Source organism: Mycteria americana, chromosome 6, assembly GCF_035582795.1.
Source record: "Mycteria americana isolate JAX WOST 10 ecotype Jacksonville Zoo and Gardens chromosome 6, USCA_MyAme_1.0, whole genome shotgun sequence".
NCBI classification, from domain to species: domain Eukaryota; kingdom Metazoa; phylum Chordata; class Aves; order Ciconiiformes; family Ciconiidae; genus Mycteria; species Mycteria americana.
Window position 1 is genome coordinate 55053882 of NC_134370.1, and position 21303 is coordinate 55075184.

A 21303-nucleotide genomic window follows, 5' to 3' on the forward strand; every position below is an offset into this window, starting at 1 on the left:
AGGTATTTGTAAAGCTTCATTATGAAAATCTGAGAAAAACTTTTACCCATTTCTTAGATATTTGTTTTCCCTTCTGAGGATGCCATGAAGTAAAAGCATAAGAAAAACATGCTGTTGCAGAAGATAGCATTTTAAACACCAAAGTTTGCTACGTTCAGCTTTGTACTTTCCTCACATATAAACCAATATGAATAGAAAGAGACTGGGGAATTCTACCTTCAGTCATTATCTATCTTTATCAGTTAGAAAAATGCAATGACAAACTGCTCACAGAAAGGTTTTACTTGGGGTGGAGGGAATCCAGGGGACAGGAAGAGTTCTTGCTCCAGTAGTGTCCAGTGAAGTTGTTCCCCCTCCCCTTCTTAAACTATCACTAAAATCGGACGTTTTATTTTCCTTTTTTTTTAGAGAATCAGAAGTTAAAAAAACCAACTTACTCCATTTCAAATTTTGAAATCTACATTATCAGTACAGTTACTGTGTTTTGAACACATTCTTTTCTCAGCCCTACAACCCCAAAAGCTTGGAAAGCTTAGTAACTGTGATATGACTAGTCACAGAGACAGGAGTGAAGGAGCACATGTAAACTGTGGAGTATTCAGTGACTGAGAAATGACACCCAAGCTAAGCACCACTCTTACAGACTGGTTATACATACTAGGAGGATTTCTTTCTCAGCTTTATGTTTCTGCTCCTCTTCTCGCATTTTTTCCTCATATTGACTATACAGTTTTCTTGTCATCTCTCTCATGACTTCAGCATTGGCTTCTTGCGATGATTCCACCTATAAGAGGGGAAAGGCTGAAAGTCACAGTTGACCCATCAGTCAGTATAGTACTGCTGGCAGCAGGAGAAATGGAGTTCACATGATGTGAGAATAACACTTTGAACTTCAGCTCCACCTTGTTTGACGCTGCTGAAGCAGATTTTCATTTGCATCAAGACCATTTACAACACTCTGCCAGTATGCAAGTCATTCAAATTTGTAGAAGTTACCGTTTCATCACGTTTCATGTTGTCTGAATTTAACTAGTCATTGCTTATGCAAGACCAGGCTATGCCTCTTTACTGAGCCCTTCCATAACAGCCTCCAAGTCACTTGGTTTGCTTCCCCATTGTTTCCCCATTGTCTCCCCCCATTTTACAGAAGCATAGATTAGAGATGGTCTAGACAACTCCTGCTTCTAAATGACCATGAACGCTCAAAGCAATAATTACTTCAAGCTGGACCTAAGTATGTGTTGTTAACTAGAAGACACAGCTGTACCCTCTCTCTCTCACTTTTTCACATACTGCTCTTTGTGTAGGCACAAGAACTGGGGTGACCATGGAGCAAAGCAGATCAGGAAACAATCAGACTTAAAATTAATATACTCACGGGTGTGGAAGGGTTAATTTTTAACCACAGGACCAGAAACTTTACTACTGCTACAGGGAAGAGGGCAGGAATGGTTATTCAGGGACAGGATTTCCCCCTTATGTCGGCTCAAAACACTGACTGAACCACACCCTCAGTGATTAAACACCAGATAGGATATTCACAGCTTAACCCCCCCCTACGCCATAAACCTCAATAACAGCAAAGTAAAATAGCTAGTCCAGGACTTAGTTCACTTACTAGAGATGCTATAAATCAGACAAGGTTATAGTGAAATGCTGTGGGTGCTCCAAAAATGCCAGGAAGAGGACGAATATACTGTCATCTGGGAGAAGAATAAAGTGTTCCCTGCTGATCACTACAGTTTACACAGCTACAAAATACCTGGTTCTGATGATTAAGGTTTTGGGGTTTGGGTTTTTTTTCTTTTTCATTTCAAGCATTGAAAGATTTATTAAACCCTTGTGTTTATCTTGCATGGTGGGAATAAGCTGTTTTACTACCCTGTAGGATAACAACAGTGTATTTCATCCTTTGAAAAGGGACTGAGCTCTGAAGGACTCCAGTTGTACTGCAGTTGGCCCATTTGGCATCTCACCTCGACCAACACTGGGGCAGGGGTAGTAACCTGCACTTTGTGAGAGGGACTGGAGTTAAATTAAGTTTCAGTACAACACAAAACCTTCCACATTTCAGGAAGCCTGAAAGAATCATATCATTCAGAAAAAGCCAACAATCAAAACCCAGAGTCCTTAAGGTACACTGAACTGGAATATAATCTCTGGCACTGTCTCTCCATCATTCCTTTGCTTATAGCTTGAGCAATGAGGAGAGAAAAACAAGCATAAAAAGGCAGACCCGTCAGGGCATCTGTTATAGTACTCTTAAGCAACGTCTCCATCCTCAATTATTGTCATGATTGTATGAATAAACCGAACCTACTTGATAAGCTACATGGGTGTGTTCTCCTACCCAGAAAATAATCATGGCATACAGTAGTTACTGCTTTTCAACTGCTAACCTCCCAGATTCCACACCATCCTCTTACATTCACCCTTGGAATTAAATCCCAGATGTCCTGGCATCTTTGATACACAATTTTATGTTTAACTTTCAAAGACAGCAATGAGGTATTTTATCCACTAACTTTGTAATAGAACTGCAACTTCGAGGGCCAAATTTAAACTTTTTCCTCGTTAAGGCAGGGCATATATTCTGCAGACCTTGACATGCTTGAAGATAAGCAAATCCTTAAGCATTCAGCTGAACTGGGACTTAACCTGTGGTTCTCTGCCCTTAGAAGCAAACATACCTTTCCCTGACTTGTTGGTGCATGTCCTTAAGATTATAGTAAAGTCCAAATTTCTGTTTTGAAATCTTAATTGCATCAACTTTGCTCTCTTCTTTTAATTGGTTTTTCCCTCTTTTTATTTCCTGCTGACAATAGCAGGTAAAAATGCCACTACTTTTATAGCCTGGAAAGCTTCACTGTGAGAGGAAACTAGAACATGAATTGTAAGTTGAAATACACTTATGTTAATGTTTTCTCTTTTAACCATTCATCATTAAGCATGAATGCAAGTCACTAGAGCGCAAAAAAGAAACATCTTCTCTGACAAAATTAAGCATTGAATAAACCAGTCACCTTAATTTCACAGTGACAAATTCTGATACAGTACTATATCCAAATTAGTCTATTTTGAGCAATTTTGAGGGACAAAGGTTTCCAGAAGAGAGGGTTTGTGGGGTTTTTTTTGTTTTTGTTTGTTTTTTTTAAAATGAGATTAAAGGAACATTTGGCAGATGAGGGGAGAAAACAGTCAAGCTTTCTGGCATATAAAACCTTCCAGTTTGCATTTTATTCCCTTGCATTTCTCTGAAAGAAATAGCTTAATTCTCTTTCCAAGACACTTGCTGTTACAGCACGGATCTGCTGACCATATGCTCATAAGATTTAACAGATTACCTATTAAAAATTGTGCAATACCAAATAAACAAATCCAACATCAAGAAATCCTTATGGCACAGTGTAGAGTTATAATATTCTTTTACTTACAGCAATGGACACTAATAACCATTTAATGGTTTGAATTTTCACCTGCCAACATCCCTGAATGGTAATCCCATGTCATGGAAAGACTGACTGTTGCCAGCTGATATTCTTTGTTATTAAAACAGTATTGATTCACAGGAATATGTCAGCTCTAGGGAATGATGAAGGCATGAAGAATGAAGAACCCTTTACAAATAAGGCCAAGGAATTCACTTAACATACTCCTAATGTCCTTACTGTGCAATATTTTTATAGGAGTTTATATACCGCACCTTTAATTTCAGTAACTGATTTTCAATTTGTGCTGTTTCCAGTTGCTTTTGCTTCTCTCTCAGCTTTTCCATAGATTGCTCATGTGTATGTTTTAAATTCCTTATTTGTTCCCTTATATCAGTGTTCTCCAATGTAACATCCACTAGAGTTTTCTAGAAGAAAGAGGCAAACCATATATTAAAAAAAAAAAAAAAAAAAATCACAAATAATTTGATGAACTAATATCAAGAGATTACGGAATAGACAGAACATTTAAGAGTTTCCTGATGTGTCAATGCAGTGTGAACGGTTTGGCAAGTTTTAACATTTAAAATTATGGCTTTTGTTTTCTTTAGTTTGTTATAAGGTATTTCCATGTGGGACATTCTCAGTGAAATCAAGTCCTGGAACTCTATAAAAAAAAGAAAGGAACATGGATACATTTCAGTATGAATGCTACTCCCAACAATCCTTCTTTCTGCTCTCCAAGGGCCATGCTATACATATTAAATGCATTAGACTGATAAGAACTGTGACATACAAGAAAGCAGGAACGTTAAGTTGTTCAGCTCAGATACGTGGGAATTTGGAAGTCTTTAAAACAGAAAATTCATTCCCACGTTCTCCCTCCCCCTACATTTCACAGGTATGTAAAGTCTCATAAGTGTTTAGCATCCAAACATGCCACTTCCATTTCTGTTAACCAGTGAAGGTAGGAATAAGCCAGGAGATGTACTGTTTTGCACAACACAGAACAAATCACATTTTCACCTTAGATATTTCGTAGAGACATGACTAATGGCATTAGTCTGCTGCAGATCAGTATCTCTTTATTGTACACTATTTTTAACAGGTTTTTAAAAAACACAGGTGTTGGAATTTTTTTTCTTAGTTTCCTAAATTAGCTGCCTTAGATATCCAAGACAGTACTTTATGGGCTTGTTTAGTGTTAGAATCTATGTTTTTCATCCATGTTTTATGTAAGCTTTTAAATCCATGTCAGAAAAGGCAGTTGTCAGCTGTGAAACAGCTATTAAAATGTACCTGCAAGTCTATTGATGCTGATGTCAAGGAGCTGTTCATTTCACTAAAGCTATCTAAGGCTGCAGCCTGCACTCGCACATGATTCTCTAAGGATTCCTGATGAGCATTTGTCACCTGAGCAGGAAAAAAAAAAAAAAGTTTTATATAGAATAATGATCAAGTTTACCTATTCTTTCAAAGGGAGCTACAGAAGAGAAAGACCCCATGGTTAATTTTCACAGTACTAGGATGCTTAAAATATACAGGCCTCAAACCATATTCTTGCACCTCAGAAACAAACAAAAAAAAACTTAGAATCCAAATATGCTAACAGAAATACAGCACAAGTATCTATGTTTATTGCTAGTCTGTAATCACTGTAAAAGCTGTTGTTTTTGAAAGGACAAGAGGACACTTGGGAGATGTCTGTTCGGAAAGTTTATATACACAGAGTGGGCAGATTGTAAAAAGTCAGAGTGAAAAGCAGAAGAATGCAAGAAATGAGGAAATCTAGAACAGTTTGGGTGAACTGTAGAATAGCCTTAATTAAGAAGGAACTGACTAATCAGGTACATAAAGAAGCAACATCAAGACGACTTAAGGATGAAACAATATGAAGCAGGTAGGAAAAGTCAGCAGAGCGCTTTGTTGTGTGAAAATTTGTCATCTTCTGTTATGTACACACACATGCTCAAAACCGGGGGGGAGGGGAGGGACGACACAAAATTACATCATTTAAGAAGAGACCAAAACCCAAACAGTGTGCATCCAATAATAAAGAGAAAAAAAAACATTACTAATGGAGGCCAGCCCAACTCACATTCTTAGATGGACCAGATTTGTTACTTGATAAAAGCATAGGAACACTAGGGACTGACATGGAGAACAATTAGTGTTTAGTAACCAAGTCATACACAGATTAGGTCAGCATAGGGAGCAGAAGTCAAGTAGTTACTGTTAACCCTATATAAACCTGTGCTCATGTAAAAACAAACAAATAAACAAAAGCAGCAATGCTTTGGATGGATTAAGAAAGTTACAAGATAAGAACTTGTGTGAAGAAGCATACTGTCAAGGCAGGATATTGGAAGTACAAACTTCAAACAAACTTTATGAACAAAATGTAGCCCTGGAAATTGATGGGGAAAAAAGCATAGTGATTCAAAGCTGAAGCAAAGAGCATATAAAGGATTTTAAACAGGATCCCCAAATAGCATGAAAGATGGTAGTCACGTAAAACCAAAAACCAACCAACTAAACAAAAAAAGCATATATTATTAGGTAGAACAACACTTGTGCTTTCTTTCAGGCACTCCAGAGTATTAAAAAAGGGGAGAGGGTGTCTTGTGCCATTTGTGTTCGAAGGAGTGCTTCATAAACTGCTAATTTGCTTCAGAACTAGAGATTCTGTCAGAGCTGGTCAGAAACCCTTAATTAAGAGAGATGTTCAGACTCATGCAGGATTTCTACTGGTCTGATAGAAGATCTGGAAGCGCAGAATATCACCACTGCTATTCAGTTAAGTATCAGCAGCAAAGACGACAAAACTGCATCTGAATCAGCATTTGCCTACGTGCATACTGGGTGGGGGACTCACCGTGTTGGCATCATTAAGACTATTTAACACAGTTTACAGAAATTCAGTTTTCTCTCCCTCCTCCTCTCAAGTCAGGGTGATTTTTTTGTTTGATACTAGTTGCCACAGAATAAAAGTACCAGTTTAACAGCAAGTTCTGATCTTTATAAATAATACAGCATGCAGGGAACTGACAGTCTCCAAATGAGGATGGCAGAAGGGCACAAGTCAGGGTCCCAGTCCCTTGAAGTCAGAATACATTTCATTGCCAAAGCTTCATCTGAACCAGGGCTGTGAAAAATCAATGTTGAATATAAAATCCACAGCAAGTTTTCAGGGAGATTTTTTGGACCAAAGAACTCAGCAGTTTAATCAAAAGGTAAGTAATTTTTAGAACTGTCTTGCACTTTAATAATAAAGAATATTGCTACTTCTTTTACTATAGTGTTTAAACAATACAGTCAGTAAAACAGAGCAAAGTCTGTTGAAATGACACGAACTAAATTGCATGTTAGTCCTAATTATGCAATTTATTTAATTCACCTGGCAGCTTACTGATACAAACATCTCCACTAATTCCCAACACACACAGACAATGCTATCATGATCATTCTTTTATTTCCAAGAAGCAGGCAATTAGTAATTCCATATGCAAAAGCATCCCTGTCCTACTTTACCTTCCTGGAGGGAAAAAAATAAATAAAGAAAGAAAAGTATAGATGTCATATAAAACAATGAACTGGAATAGTTTGAGAAACTACTTCTGTTCTGAAGGAAAAAAAAAAGTTTCTAGACAACACTGAGACAGTTATTCTCATATGCTTTTCCTACAAATGAATGTATACTTACTTTCAGTTCATTCGTAAGCTGCTGTATTTTTCGTTTCATTTCATCATATTCACCATACATTTTCTTTCTTACTTTTTCCAGAGTTGCTCTCACCTGGTGTCAGAAGAATCAAATGCCTTTATCAAAGTTATTGATGATATTGTTTATACTAGGACATGATTGGGTTTTTTCCTATGTCCTTCATTGTTACTTCCAAAAATTTCCATGATTAATCTACCTTTTCAACCACAATTTACTCTTAAGAACAAGACAAAACCTTAAGTCTCAAGACTTACCTACATAAGGATGATATGAATAAACATCTCTGAGGAATTCTAAAATTCTCTGTACACACTTAAACACTTGTAAATTAGTAATTTAAATAATGAATTTCAGTTAAATTATCTGTAACTCATTCTAACCTGATTACTAAAGGAATTAAAACTAATTTGAGTATATAATGTTTTCTTTCTGGAAAAAAGCATCCACACATGGATTTAATACACCTTCATACTTTTTAAAGTGGTTAATTAGTTTTCCCTGTGTATCCTTTGAAGACAAACCCTTTAATTTCAGACTTTTAGGCTCATATCTAGCTAAACAATTTATTAGCATAAATTTACCAATGTAATTTCAAATCTGAAGAACAGAGTACTCGATTTTATTTGAGAACTATGGATGTAAAGGTTACTTTGCCTTTCTAAAAAAAGAAAAGAAAAGGAAAAAAAAGCATGCTGGAAGCCATCTTAGGTTTACATGCCATTGCAATCATGCACAGAAACAAACTTCTCAAGAGCACACATTGTAAACAGTAGTTAAATGGTTTCCTACTGTCTACCTTCCAGCTACGTAATTCAAACTCCTTCCTCCCCCACCCCCCTCACCTCTATCAAACACAGACTGATTGCAGATAATCCAGGGCAGTGAGCTTACCTCATTCTGCATAGGCTTGGGGAAGAAGCAAGGGGAAACACTAGTAGGGCCTTATACAAGAGAGGATGTTTCTAGCACCTCTACAGTATACCCACTCCTTCCCAGAAAGAGGGGCATTGGCCACCAAATCTATGTAAGGAGGAGGCACAAGGCTACCCCAAATTACGTGCTCCCTTTAGGATGAGAAACACGGAAGGAAGCTGACTCCTGCACTTCACCTCAGGAAAGCACCCCTCGCCCTGTCCCTACCCACACGTATGCACATGCACACGCACACCCTCTTGCAAAGGGCAAATTTGGCTCGGATACAGAGGAAACTGTCAGCAGTTCTGACATGGCCCATCATTTTTGGTCTATTTAAGTCAGCACATATGTGGCACAAGCTGAGGACTCTTGTTTAAGACTACTTTCAAAGACAAAACTTATCTGGCGGACCAAAGTTCACAAATTAGCATAGCTGAACACAGCTTTCAGAAGATGGGAGAGCAAGGGCCGATACGTCTCTTCCCATGTCTTTCCCACTTTTTCCTGAAAAGATCAGTACCCTGAACACACATGCAAGACATGCTGTTCACCTGGTCTGACACGTCCCTCCATGCCACAAGCCAGCTGGGAACAGAAAAGGGCAGGGAGATGGTCCCGGTCCAAGCAATCTGCACCAGGTACCAGAAACAGCCAAGCCCAGGGAGCTGCCCCTGCCACATGCCAATTCACCCATCCCCGGACACCACCCCAGCAGGGCAGATAAACTACCCAGGCAGGAAACCAGCAGCCAAGGCAGCTCGTGTGCCTCCCCTGCACTGCAGCAGTGACATACCCTAACTGCGAGCGCAGGAACTTGAGCGGTGAACGCTGCAAGCTAACAAACTGTGAGTAATAAAGGAGAGAAGAAGCAAGTGCTGATGGATAGAGACCAGTCAGATGGTAAGAGCACACATAATTACAGTCTCTTACGCTGCTGGCTTGACTCAGTGTTCCTCCCTTTTATAGCAACTCAGTTTGCACTTAAAATCAGCGTAACACAATAACCATTGACCAATAGCTTCCTGGGTGGTAAAGGTGGATGGAAAGAGAAGGTCAAGTTATTTGCCCTGGGCTAATTAGGGGGTTATTGCCAGAGCCCGAGAGCCAAGGACTGACAGGCAAAGAGATCCTGAGTTTCAAGCACAGAAACCAGCAGCACCACAAATGCATTTTTTTTCTTTCAGGAGAGCTTCTGCCAATTATGATAAATTAGCACGCACAGAAAAACTAGTACAAAGTCATCCTTATTAGGCCGACTATTTTAAGGCTGCCCCAAAATATACCCATGTGATTTTACTATGTCACCTAATTAGGAACCCTTTCAAAACTGGGGGGTTTGGGGACAGGGGAAACAGAGGAAGAGAGGAGAGACAGTTTATCCTTTCAGGTGTCTGCTTACATAGTTTCTTCTGTATCACATTTGAAATTATGAAGGCTTCAGGACAGAAACCCCAAGATCTGTTTAGCAGTTTTCTTGCCCAGCTGTAGCCCAGTCAGCAAGCATTAACAAGTATCACTTGGCACAGAAGCCTTGAGTCTGGACCACACAGTTCCCAGGTATATAGCATGCTTTTTTTCCCAACTTGAGTACTAACAAGGCAAGCTTTTAGCTTCAGAGTAGGTTCCCAATTCAAATTCAGGTGTTAGACTAGACATCAGTCATCCCATATACACTCACAGCTCTACATGAATATATGGAAAGGATATTTGACAAATTTTGAAGCTGAAAGCATAACTCACTTCTTTAATGTAATTCATCTCCTCTTTTAGCTGATCAGCTGACCAGCCATAAACCACCATTTCTCTCTTATGGTTGTTGTCAGTTCGGTGCACAACGCCATACACCATCCCATGAGAGAGCTTCCCTGGAGACATGCCATTTGGTACATGGTAGAGCTCCTTAAAAGTAAAAAAAAAAAAAAAAAAAAAAAGAAAAAAAAAAGGTTATTTTTAAATCAGTACTAGAATAAAAAAACCAAACAAAAATACAGTAACATAGGGCCAGGAGAGACAGCCAACTATAGTGAAAGCACAACAGTACCTAAGAACACTAGTTCCCAAATGTTTTGGGGCCAAACTGTCAACCTTCATTTTTTTGGGAAGATCAATGACCAGTTTATAACTGATAGAGATGACAGAGATGTCTAATTTCCATTGCTTTAATGGAAGTGATATTGGTACAGCTAGAGACAACAGATTGGATTTGTGCAAGGAGAGGTAGAAGCACGCAAGAGAAAAAGTTATCCTGGCTTATTAGAGAAAAAGTTATCCTGGCTTATTTTCATTCACCAACATATGCTACTTTTCTGCATTCTTCCAGAGCATTGTCAGCTCTCACAGTTCCCTTTAAAATCCTGCAACCACAGAATTGCCCCGCACTCCCCAAACTCCCTGCTGTGGGAAATATAAAAATTCACAAGTTTAATAAAAAATTTTAGAAAGTTCTCAGAAGAAACTGAAATTAAAACATTTTAGGCAAGGTTCCTTACAGAGAGCTCAGAAAATATCTGTTTATCTTGGACATAAACAAAGTAGAATTTCAGTTAGCATTTAAAGCTAACTAAGGACCTCCAAAGCAATAAAACATTCATTTCAGGGCTGCATTTTTCTTACAGAAGTTGTAGAACTGACATTAGCAGAGCCAAAGCAAAGCTATGAAACAGCATTCATTTGGACGTTCCAATGTTATTAACTATTGTAGGAGTATAAAACTTTGAAATCAGGTCTTGATAGGTAAGTAGAAAGACTGTTTTAAAGTGCCTACATTTGTTATTTTAATGATCTGCAGAAATTTGTAAAACGTACTTGTAATAATTGTGTATCTTACTTTAAGGCACTCTTTGCAACAGACTCCTCTTATTCATGTCATCAATACACTTAGTAAGAAAAATATTAATTCAAACAGTAGGAATCATTTCCCTCAGCATGTAAATAAATATCTGCAAGGTCAGATGTAACCACCTGACCTGACTACTCACCTAGGCTCCCTTCTAATCAACCCAGAGAAACATCCTTCTGTAGCAATCATCTGGAATGAGTCAGTCTCCAGAAGTACTAATTTCTCTTCTTGATTACGAAGAATTTAGACAACTAGCTTAGATTAAGACATCTACATTATGGCTTTTTAAAAAGAAGGGAAAAAATATTCTTACCTACCTTTGAATATTTGCAAACTAGAAACCTAAAATTAGTGATTATTTCTGAATAGAAAGTTAGAAAGACATAATCTTGGAAATACAGCTGTTACCGCTTAGCTTTGCACATTGTCTTTGAAAGGCCAGTGCTGGGGACAAATCAGTTACAGGTAACGTTACTGAACTTTCTTTCTCACGCTAGATCTACCAGGATACAGGTAAATTTGAGAATATTTACTACATTGACCTTAGAATATGTTTGGTTTTGTTTCGTTGTTCAGTAATGACACTGTATGAAAACCGACAAACTTTGAGATTCTTTACTAAATTAAGAGTCTAAGCAGTGTCTAAATATGCTCTTTGACACTAAACAGAAGCTGGAAGAGATGAAGCTCAGCTTCTTATATCCATCTGCAGCTGCATGATAGAGAGTCTCCAGTCCTTACCATGACAGACGGTGATGATAGCATCTGCAGTCTAAAGCAGTAGCACTTTCAGTTTTTAGCAGCCAAACTAACACAACTGTGGTGGCAATGTAAGAATAAATACTTCTTTGGGTAAGGGGAAAATGAACAGGTAAATCTACTTGCATTAAGAAGAATGGGTAAGATAGACATATTGTGTCCCTCCCGCATTGACAGAGACAGATTTTCTCAACATAGTAAATCCTACACATTTTCCTTTACCATATCATTAATAGCTTAACCATTTTGCTGAAGTTCTGGGGGTGTGTGTGCAGGGCTGGGAGGGGAACAATCATGGAGCAGACACCTGATAAAGAACGTTTCAGGCAAAGAACAACAAAGCTATAAGCAATCATTTAAAAAGAAGGCCTTAAAATCATGTAATAGAAAAACATTGAGCAACCAGCCCTACCTATACATGATATCATTTTGCACTTTGAAAACATCATATGCAAAGCTTCATATCCCGATAATCAGAAGTTTCATAATTATGTATTATTGGGGTTTTTGTTTTGCTGTTTGGATGCGTACAAACAAAAACCCCACACCTGATTTTTTTGAGAGTAAAGAAAATACAGAAACTAGATGGGGACATGACTCAAAAACTTTTTTGTGTTTGTTTGCTTCCAGGGTTGTACAGTTTCTTTGATAGTTTCATAGCAGCTCCTCCCCTGCATCTGGATAAAGGGATTACATACAAGTTTCCATCTTCCTGATAACCAAATGAATAATCACTTTGATTGTTTAGCAGTTACTAAGGTGCCAGACATTGAATTAATAAATCCATACCCTTTACCCATGATCATTCATTTTTTATGAGGTGAACAGCTGAATACCAGCAACTACCAAGATCCTTTGTGCCTCCAAAACAGTAGCACAATTGTTTAAAGTGCTGTTTGCAGACTTCTGTATGAAAATTATGACCAAGTTCCTTATTTTTAGAATATTATGAACACATTCCTAAGGAATGCTTTGAAGGATTTTTTTCTCCTCTAAGAAAGACCTACAAATTCAGACCAATGGGTTTGCAGCTAGAGAATCACCCATGGCAGTCACATATTTCACAGACGAACAGACTTGAATTTACATCATAATGAGCAGTACATGCAGGATTAAGTATGCACAAAGCCAGACTGGTTACATGTCTCTTGCAACAATGCTAAACTTGCCTGTTGTCTATATTTGCACAAGCCTCCCAAGATGCCTTTGTCACTTCTCTTTCAGAAGATTAAAAGAATCTCCATCATCTGTTGAGTGTTCCAGTTCTACTATGTGCTATGTAAAATATAGGATATTGCTTTTACCCCCTCCTTATTCCTCCTTTGTATCACAATCCCCAGGCAAGCACCTGTTAAAATTTCAATACAGTTCTTGCTGGATTTAAAGCTGTGTGAACCAACAGCTATACAAATAACTGCTCTCATATTTCTTTAGTCTTTTTCCTTGCTGTTCTATTCCAGCTATGCTTACCTTCTGCTCCCCCTTTTCTCTGGTCGGTAGCTCTTAACTTCCACTCAATAACCGCTTGTTTCGGGGTTCAGCATATACCCTAACAAAAAAGGGCTAACCTGATGCAGACTCCTTTCTGAGGAAGGGTTACAATCAGAAAACTGCTCAATGCAGGGTTGAGAGGTGGATGGGTTGCTTTGCTTGTTGACTATTATTTAATACACTTTGCCTCTAAAGGAGGCCTTGCTGAATGGCTCAGTTCTCAAACTGCTCCACAGAACTGCATCACTAAGTATGCATGAGTATACTGCCAGTTTGTCTCCTCTCTTAAGCTACTTCCACCCACCTTTGTTTATTTTTCTCCCTTTTCTGTCTTGTCCTTTGTTCTTCCTCTGTCAACGTCCTCCCTCTCCCACGTTTCCTCTTCCACAAATCTTGGATTTTCCACATCCCCAGGGACTACAGAATGTTTTTTAAGTCAAATACTTTCCATTGTTTTCCTCTATGTCCCATACATATCCACTCTCAGAACTCAGATATTTTTCTGAGAAGGTCCTCGCCTGTCTCCACTCTGATCTGCAGTGAGGCATCTCAGTGATGATAACAAAGTAAGTAAATACATGCAAGTATTTAGGAGCAAGTAAATACTGTAAAGCTAGATTAGATTAGATTAGTTAGGTTAGATTAGTTAACCATTGCTGTTTAAGGTCAAAATATCAGCCAGCTCCAGAGTACAGGGAAGTTCTTGCTCCCCACCTGCCTATGCACTTGCTGCACTGCAGCTGCAATTGTTGCCCCAAATTGTGCTCAAAATCCCTTCTAATGTGAGCTGCTAATCTGAAAAGGCAGACTTAGTTTAAGCAATTTGTGAATATTTCTTTATATCTATAGTCAGTTATATGACAGTCCAAGGTAACAGCAAGAACACATCGTGTTGGTGCACATGAATACTATAGCAGCTTCCAGGAACATGCTTTGTCTATGTTGCAGCAACACTCATGTTGCACTTGGTGTGATCACATAGCATGTACTAAAGAAACGCAGACTGTGTTTACTTAATTAATAAATACTTAAAACAGAAGCCTACACCCCAAGGTTGCAAAAGTCTTTGTAATTGCCATGCATCCTGTTTATGTCTCTGTCCAAGTAAGTAGCAGAAGTAGCACAAAACAGGTGAAGCAAAGACACTATAAAAACAAACCCTAAATATGAGTTGTTAGCTGCTTTTTGTATTGCCCATGGTTTTGTTGGCATTATGTAAATAACACTGAGGGATGATTTGCCTCCTAATCTACCTCTGTCAGTTTTTGAAATGAAAGTCAGATACCCCCATACTTTATACTTTCTCCCTGCCCCAAAAAGTCAGATACCCCATACTTTATACTTTCTCCCTGCCCCAAAATTGGAAGCAGGTATCTTATTTTGAGGAAAAAGGACATGTAATGTAATGATTAGCACAATTCTGGGTTTAGTACTCATATGGCCTTAAAATTTTGCTAAATCATGATCTTCTGTTTACCTACACCATCTAAAAACTCTTCTTTTAACCAGAACTGTATCAGTTAAGTGAGGCTTTAGCTTTTCTTCAACTGCCACATTCCAGAGGTTTCTGAAATATCCAGTTATCTTTTGCTTGTTCATTAGTTATACCAGGAATAAGAACAGTCACATTGTTACTTAGGTTACATATTTTCTGTTCAGTAAAATTACAAATTTATAATATTGAGCTCACCAAGGAAAGTTACTATGCTCTGACAAAAGGTAGCTATGTTTTAATGTTTTTTCATATTCCTCTACAGCCCACGAAACTCATGTTACATTTAGGAGTGTTTCATATATAAATAGTATTAAAATAGGGAAAATATGCCGAGACATAGACATGAGCGTTCTTAAATTCATGACACTAAATAAGAAGCATTGTTTAACACATTCCAACTTTTAAGCTCCTTGAAATATAGAATTTGGTTCCTATCTCAAAAAATAGAATTGACAGGCATTATACAAAGTCATATCTAATCAATGAAATCCATACACAGAACACCAATGTTTATACACTAAGAAAATGAGATACAACAAATACAGCAGTAACCACAGAAGTCAGTGGAATTATTTCTGTGGTTTTCATGTAGTGCTGTTTTTAATGAAGGTGTCACTTAATTAGTACACATCAAAAAATCAAGCAATCAGTGCTGGAGAGGCTGAGAAACAGTAACATCAGCCACCTGTAGCAGGTGAACCACATTTATGACACAACTTCTGTGCTGATGGGAGTGGGCTGGCAGCAGCAGATCAGCAGAGAAAATAGGCACTGTCCTAGATTCAATGTGCACAACAGCCTCATGTTCGTTGCATTCTTATTCTTTGATCCAAGCCTGACACAAGTTTCTGCTTGATTCCCTCCATCACATACAGGGGTAAATTCCCCTTCTGGTTTCTTGACAGCCTAATCTTTTGCTGGGGAAAAAATGTTTGCTATGCTTCTGTATTCCTGCTTAGGAAGCAAAAAGAGTTTCACCTCTTGGTTGTGATGCTTTAAAAACATAAGAAATTTAAAGAGTTTGAGGATATATACAGCCAAGGTACCAATTAGAGTTTAAGACTAAACACTGCTCAAACTCTGTTGAAAGCCACAAAGACAGGAAAGTGACACAAATTTCTAGAGCGTTATCTCATTTTTATTCTCTTGTCCTTGTGTCCAAATGAAAAAGAAAAATCTGTCTATACATATCTCCGTATTCTGCCCTCAAATACCTAGCTGGAGCTTCCAATGATGCTTCCAAATTTAGCCATGACAGTGAAGAAAGGGACTGATGGATAAAAATAAGCCCAATCCCAAACAGGGACAATACAATTGTCTGGTAGTCCTTTATTATGCAAGACAAGGCAGGCTTCAGGACATGCAGATTTTGCATACAATCTGATGAGCACAATATTCCTTTGTACTTCATGGTGAAGTAAACAGCCTCATCTGTCATCCATTGCCCATCATTAACAGAAGTAAGGGAACAAAATCAGGATAGTTTCAGATTCTCTCTACCTAAAGTGCTAACAAGTCAGAGATATTTAGCAGTAGGCTTTTAGCCTGTAAAAAGCAAACAAACAAACTAAACAGCCTCTACCTGTGACTTCAGTTCTCATATGCTTCTTTCAAGGTATCATAGCCTAAATATGAATATAAAAATCCAGCCTGACACACTGGAGCACAAGCTGACTGCCCCTTCAGTTTTTGACGTCAACTTCTAACTGTGTACCATCTGCCAGCCTTTCACAAAAGATGGGGGAGAGACCATCCTAGTACAGTAATGCCTGCAGCAATTTTGTTGCAACAAAACTGCCCAGCTCCATCACTTTACTCTCTTACACTGGTTCATTTTTATTTCATGGAAGTATAGCAATAAAAAAGTCGATCTAGAAACTTAATGCACTGATACAGATGTAATGAAATACAGCATACATTTTCTGCTAAACTTGGGCTACAATGAAAAAGGCTAAGCTAACAGCTACTAACATAACTAATAAAGAATCAGTTCTGATCTGACATCAAACTCCAGAACAAGTTATTGGGAGGATCAGCACTAGCAAGGGCTTCTGTGCAGTTCACTAGCTGATTTTGCAACTGAAACGTCTCTTAATGGTACTGAGCCCTAGAAAGATACAGAAAAGTAAAAAATAGTAACCCATCACTATGCCACATTAGAGCAGCTCAAAATCACCTCCTTCTAATGAAAGATTTGAAAGAGGAGATTACAACCAAATGTCATGCCATGGTATATTTATAGTTCTCTGGCACTCCCTTTGACACAGCAAGGTCTCTGCTCTTGTCCCTCACCAGCAGCAGGCAGAGGCAGAGAAGAGTCTGTCTCTCTCCAGCACTTGTCCTGCCCAAACAGGAGAGCGCCTGGCAGCCAGGCTCAGACTGCCTGATCTGCCTGAGCCTTCCAGCAAAAACCGTACAATCCCACAGATTACCCCTGCAGTTAATTTCTGTACGTCACACTAATATATTTAAATACCAAAAACATTTTCCATGTTCCCATTTTCTTAATACTCAGCATTTAAAGACAGCACAGAACTCCAGATTCCAACAAGAGACCTGCTGTTAAATTTTATTTTTGGTGAAGCTGTATTTTTTGACCTTAAATTGTAAAGCGCAAGGCAGAAAACCGAGCAGTTCCCTAATTTCTCGCTATTATCTCTATTTCCAAGAAGGGGGAACAGTTCTCATAGGACTGTGTGAGGTTTATCTGACATTTTTAAAACCTGTTATTCGCAAGGTGCTTTAAGCAATTTCATTAACACTGAGTCAGTCAAACATGAGTGGATCAGCAGAGATACCTGATCACGGCTTTTAAAAGATGCTTTTTTTTTAAATTAAATTTTGCAGTAAAAGTATCACAGCATGACTAGTCAAGAGTCCTGTGTGCACTGTAAGTTACTGTGTAACTAATTCAAATACATAAAGCAATACATTACACCGGCAATAAAAATCTACAGGTAATACATTACTATCTTGTTTTAGAGACATGAGGAAAAACAGCTCATGATCAGTGATTTTTTTTGTAGCTGCTTCTATACACTATGACTATACAATCTGTAGGGCTATTTTTTTGATTACACAGACTGTAAAACACAAGTAGATAGCACAATTACTCTGTGTTTTTTAATTGCTATGGAATTGACTAATCAGATCCCATCTAGCTCTGAAGGCTGTATATATGCTTTCTAAAAGTCTTTAAATTGGGTAAAAGTACTGAACTTTAGAAAACTGCTCAGAACACAAAATAATTAAATTACATACCATTTTTCTGGTCTCAAGTAAAAAGGACCTTAAAAAGGTCCTTTTAGGACCTTAAAATTCTCAAGACCTAAGGACCCCAAAGGACCTCAAAAGACCTAAGGACCTCAAAGGACCTAAAGGACCTTAAAATTCTCAAGTAAAAAGGATCTCTTAAAAATCACTGTGCAATATACTGGAATGTAAGATGAACCCAATAATGTATTTATTACCTTTCATACCCTCTCCTTAACATTCTCTGATATAAAACTCACTTGCCTTTACTTGTATTATGGGGGAACTAGAGCTCTTATTAAATACAAGGTCCCACAGAGAAAAAAATTGGTCACATAAGAAACTCACTACAAATTGTCCAAGCCCTAACCATTCACGCTTACTTCTTATTATCACACTACTCAGCACAGTAAAGTGAGTAAGCCATGAGTCAGTATCTATCCTCCTCAAAAACAAACTTATATTACTCTTAGGGCAATGGGCCCATATGCTTAGGCCAGTCTGAGGGTTTCTGCAATCAGATACAAACTATCAGAGACTGACAGAGTAAGTGGCGAGGGAAACTACTCTTAAGTGCTACAACTAAACACCTCTGTACAAAATGAATTATTACTATTTAATGGTGGCCCAAATTTAGTTTGCATTAAGGCCTCTTTAATCCATTCTGTAAGTAACATTTATAGATCCTCAAGGACCTATTACTCTGCCAGAGCAGTGTATGAAAAGCTGAGTGTATGTAAGATTCCAGCACAAGAAATGTCTGATAAGGAATCTTCATCTTGACCATTTTACTTTGCATTTATTTTTATTGCTTTAAAGTGTTTGTCTTTGAGTCGTTTTACAGTCACTTTTGCTTGTGAGTACCACTAAGAAATTATTTCAAATAAATCCTATTGTTGTTTTGCTTCCTATTGTCATATTGCTATTCAGACATTGGGTCTGGTAAACTTAGCCAACTTCTTGTTTGCTTTTGGTTTATCAGAGTGTAAATGTGGTGAAGTTGTGGAGCCTGTCCAGCTTCCCTTTTTAGTCTCCATCCTTAAGACAAATTAAACATCATCTATTGCTTTGAAACAGCTTTTAAAGAACAAGTTCTGCACCAAAGCAACTGTAAGATCTTTTTCGTGTGTGTGCATGCTACTTGCTTCTACAGAAAAATCGCCCTTCTGAACCCTTCTATGCACATGACCTTCAAATCACTTTCACTTCAGAACAATCTTGAATTCTTTATTTTGTATTTCTTATTAGTACATCACCCGTTACAAAAATTAGCCAACACAACAAAACATCTAAGTCCCAGGCAAGCCAGCTCCCATACACATTAAGGCTCAAATCTTGCACACTGTTAAGCCTACATGAAACATAAAATCCCCTTCAGGTGAGGATCAAGATCCTGTTTAATGCAAGACCCTGCTCTTGATAGCAGTTTCCTACTCTTTAATATATAAGTATTAAATAATTAAGTCTTAAAGGTACCTCAGTCACAAATCACCTACAATCTCTGTGCTGTTCCTCTACTACTGTCCTATTTTACATGCAGTTTTGCTATCCCCAGTTCCAAGGCTCAGGCTCAAAGCTTACAGCTGACTTGCTCAGCTTCCACATGTTCTTCACTCTTCCAAGAAGACTGGGCTTTGGACTCCCAAAACAACTAATGCCAGCTTCTGTGGGTGGCAATATTTACTCCTTGTTTATACACAATTTAACTTTGATTCTTAAAACTTACATTTTTCTTTCTTTCAGGTTCCTTTGCTCCCTGTTCAGGCTGTGAGCCTTCATCAGGTGGTACTGTTAAGCGTAGCCTACAGACATTCATCTGAAAGAAAAAAGAAAGGTTTGCTTTTAGATTTAAGTGTTACAAAACATATTTTAATAACTTGCTTTACAGAATGAACCATACTAACATTCAAGTTTTAATTTACTATTTTCTACCTTCTGCCACATAGCTGACAAAAGATTATTTTTTAAAGGTTGGAGGGGTTTTTAGCTGGCAAGAAATAATTGAAGGGCATCCCCATAATTACATACCTGAAATAGCAAAAATCCATTTCAATCAACAACATGTTCTTATGTACTCATAAATGACATTGAGAGCTGAGATAACAGAACAATGAACATAATTTTCTAGTTTCTCAGTTTTGTTTGCAGATTTGGCACACCTTTAATCTTCAAAAGGGATTATTTAGAAACACAAAGAGTATTCTGGAGTGAAGGCCTCTCTTCTGTTCAGTATATATCCAAGTATTTGATCCAAGGATTCCTCAGTACTGCAGTTCCACTGAATATGAATATTATTGAAATCTGATACATACAAGTTGTTTTTAAAAACTAAGCTTCAAAATGCTTCAGAGAAAATTTAAGAGGTATTGGTTACTATCAATTTCAGGAAAGCCATTCTCTTGCTGAGGAAAGAGACCAATAGGGTTGACACCTTCCTATCCCCAGTTGCAGTTTGCCTTGCTTTTGGCTGAGAGATCTTTGGTGTAATGATATTTTTAAAGCAACGCATTTCATACAAGAAACTTGGTTAAAACTTTCAGTCTTAGTCCTATTCATGAGACATTTTTGTAGAAAACAACTATAAGTCCTAAGCAGAGCATAGCAAATGATGAAATGAGAAATCTGCCTGTCCAAATTTGAAGCTGCACAATACCTTCCCATGAAATCCCAGCTGTCTGTTGACAACAAACAGGGCTCTGAAAGCTCTTCCTCAAAACGTCTAAAATACCTCTTTCATTTTTACTGTGGGCTGTCACCACTGTTCTTCTATAGTCCAGCATCTCAACTGATCTAGATCTCTCTAGTTTCTCCTAACTGCTTACCTCCAGTCATGCTGAATGTGTACCTTCTCTCTGAAATACACCTTTCCATTGCACTTGCCCAAGCTCACAGCTCATGTCTTGGTCATTACAGCACTTCCTTTTGCCTTGAAAATGGCGATCGTGTTCTGTTCACAGACATTCAGAGCACAGCAGCAAAGTCCTTTTCATAGACCCCAAATTTTACCATTTTATAATTCACTTCTTCCATCTCTCACATCAATTAAGCTAACTTGACTTGACTTTCAAGGCTTTTTACAACACAGCCTCCTCAGAGCACCACTATTCAGCATCATGACAAGGATTCCAGTTTGCCCTGTTTTCAAACAATGGACCTTTTTCAACTTTTCAAACAAGCTTTAACTTTTTCTTCTTCCCAAGCAAAAGCAATTGGAAGAACTATCTGCAAGTATCTGCAGCAACTTCACTATTTTTCTTCCAGTCTTTCTTCACATCTGTTGAGACGACAAATCAACAGTGTTTAGACTACTGGTATGCTGTCAACTGTATTAAAAAATGCTACTTTGTATTGCCTTCCATCTTCCTCTCTCAGTTTGGTTCTTTAGGTCTGCAAGGCCTTC

General features: G+C 38.1%; 1 protein-coding gene across 7 annotated transcripts in view; it reads right to left on the reverse strand.

Moving 5' to 3' along the window:
* Window positions 1-21303, reverse strand: part of MYZAP (myocardial zonula adherens protein) — a 78760-nt gene that overhangs the window by 34004 nt on the left and 23453 nt on the right. For all 7 annotated transcript variants that reach the window (XM_075505920.1, XM_075505914.1, XM_075505915.1 and 4 more), the window contains 6 exons: window positions 19630-19719; window positions 9808-9966; window positions 7132-7224; window positions 4728-4841; window positions 3704-3856; window positions 659-784 (listed from right to left, as the gene is read on the reverse strand). In XM_075505920.1, coding sequence (XP_075362035.1) covers window positions 659-784; window positions 3704-3856; window positions 4728-4841; window positions 7132-7224; window positions 9808-9966; window positions 19630-19719 — 735 coding nt within the window. The remainder of the gene's footprint in view (window positions 1-658; window positions 785-3703; window positions 3857-4727; window positions 4842-7131; window positions 7225-9807; window positions 9967-19629; window positions 19720-21303) is intronic.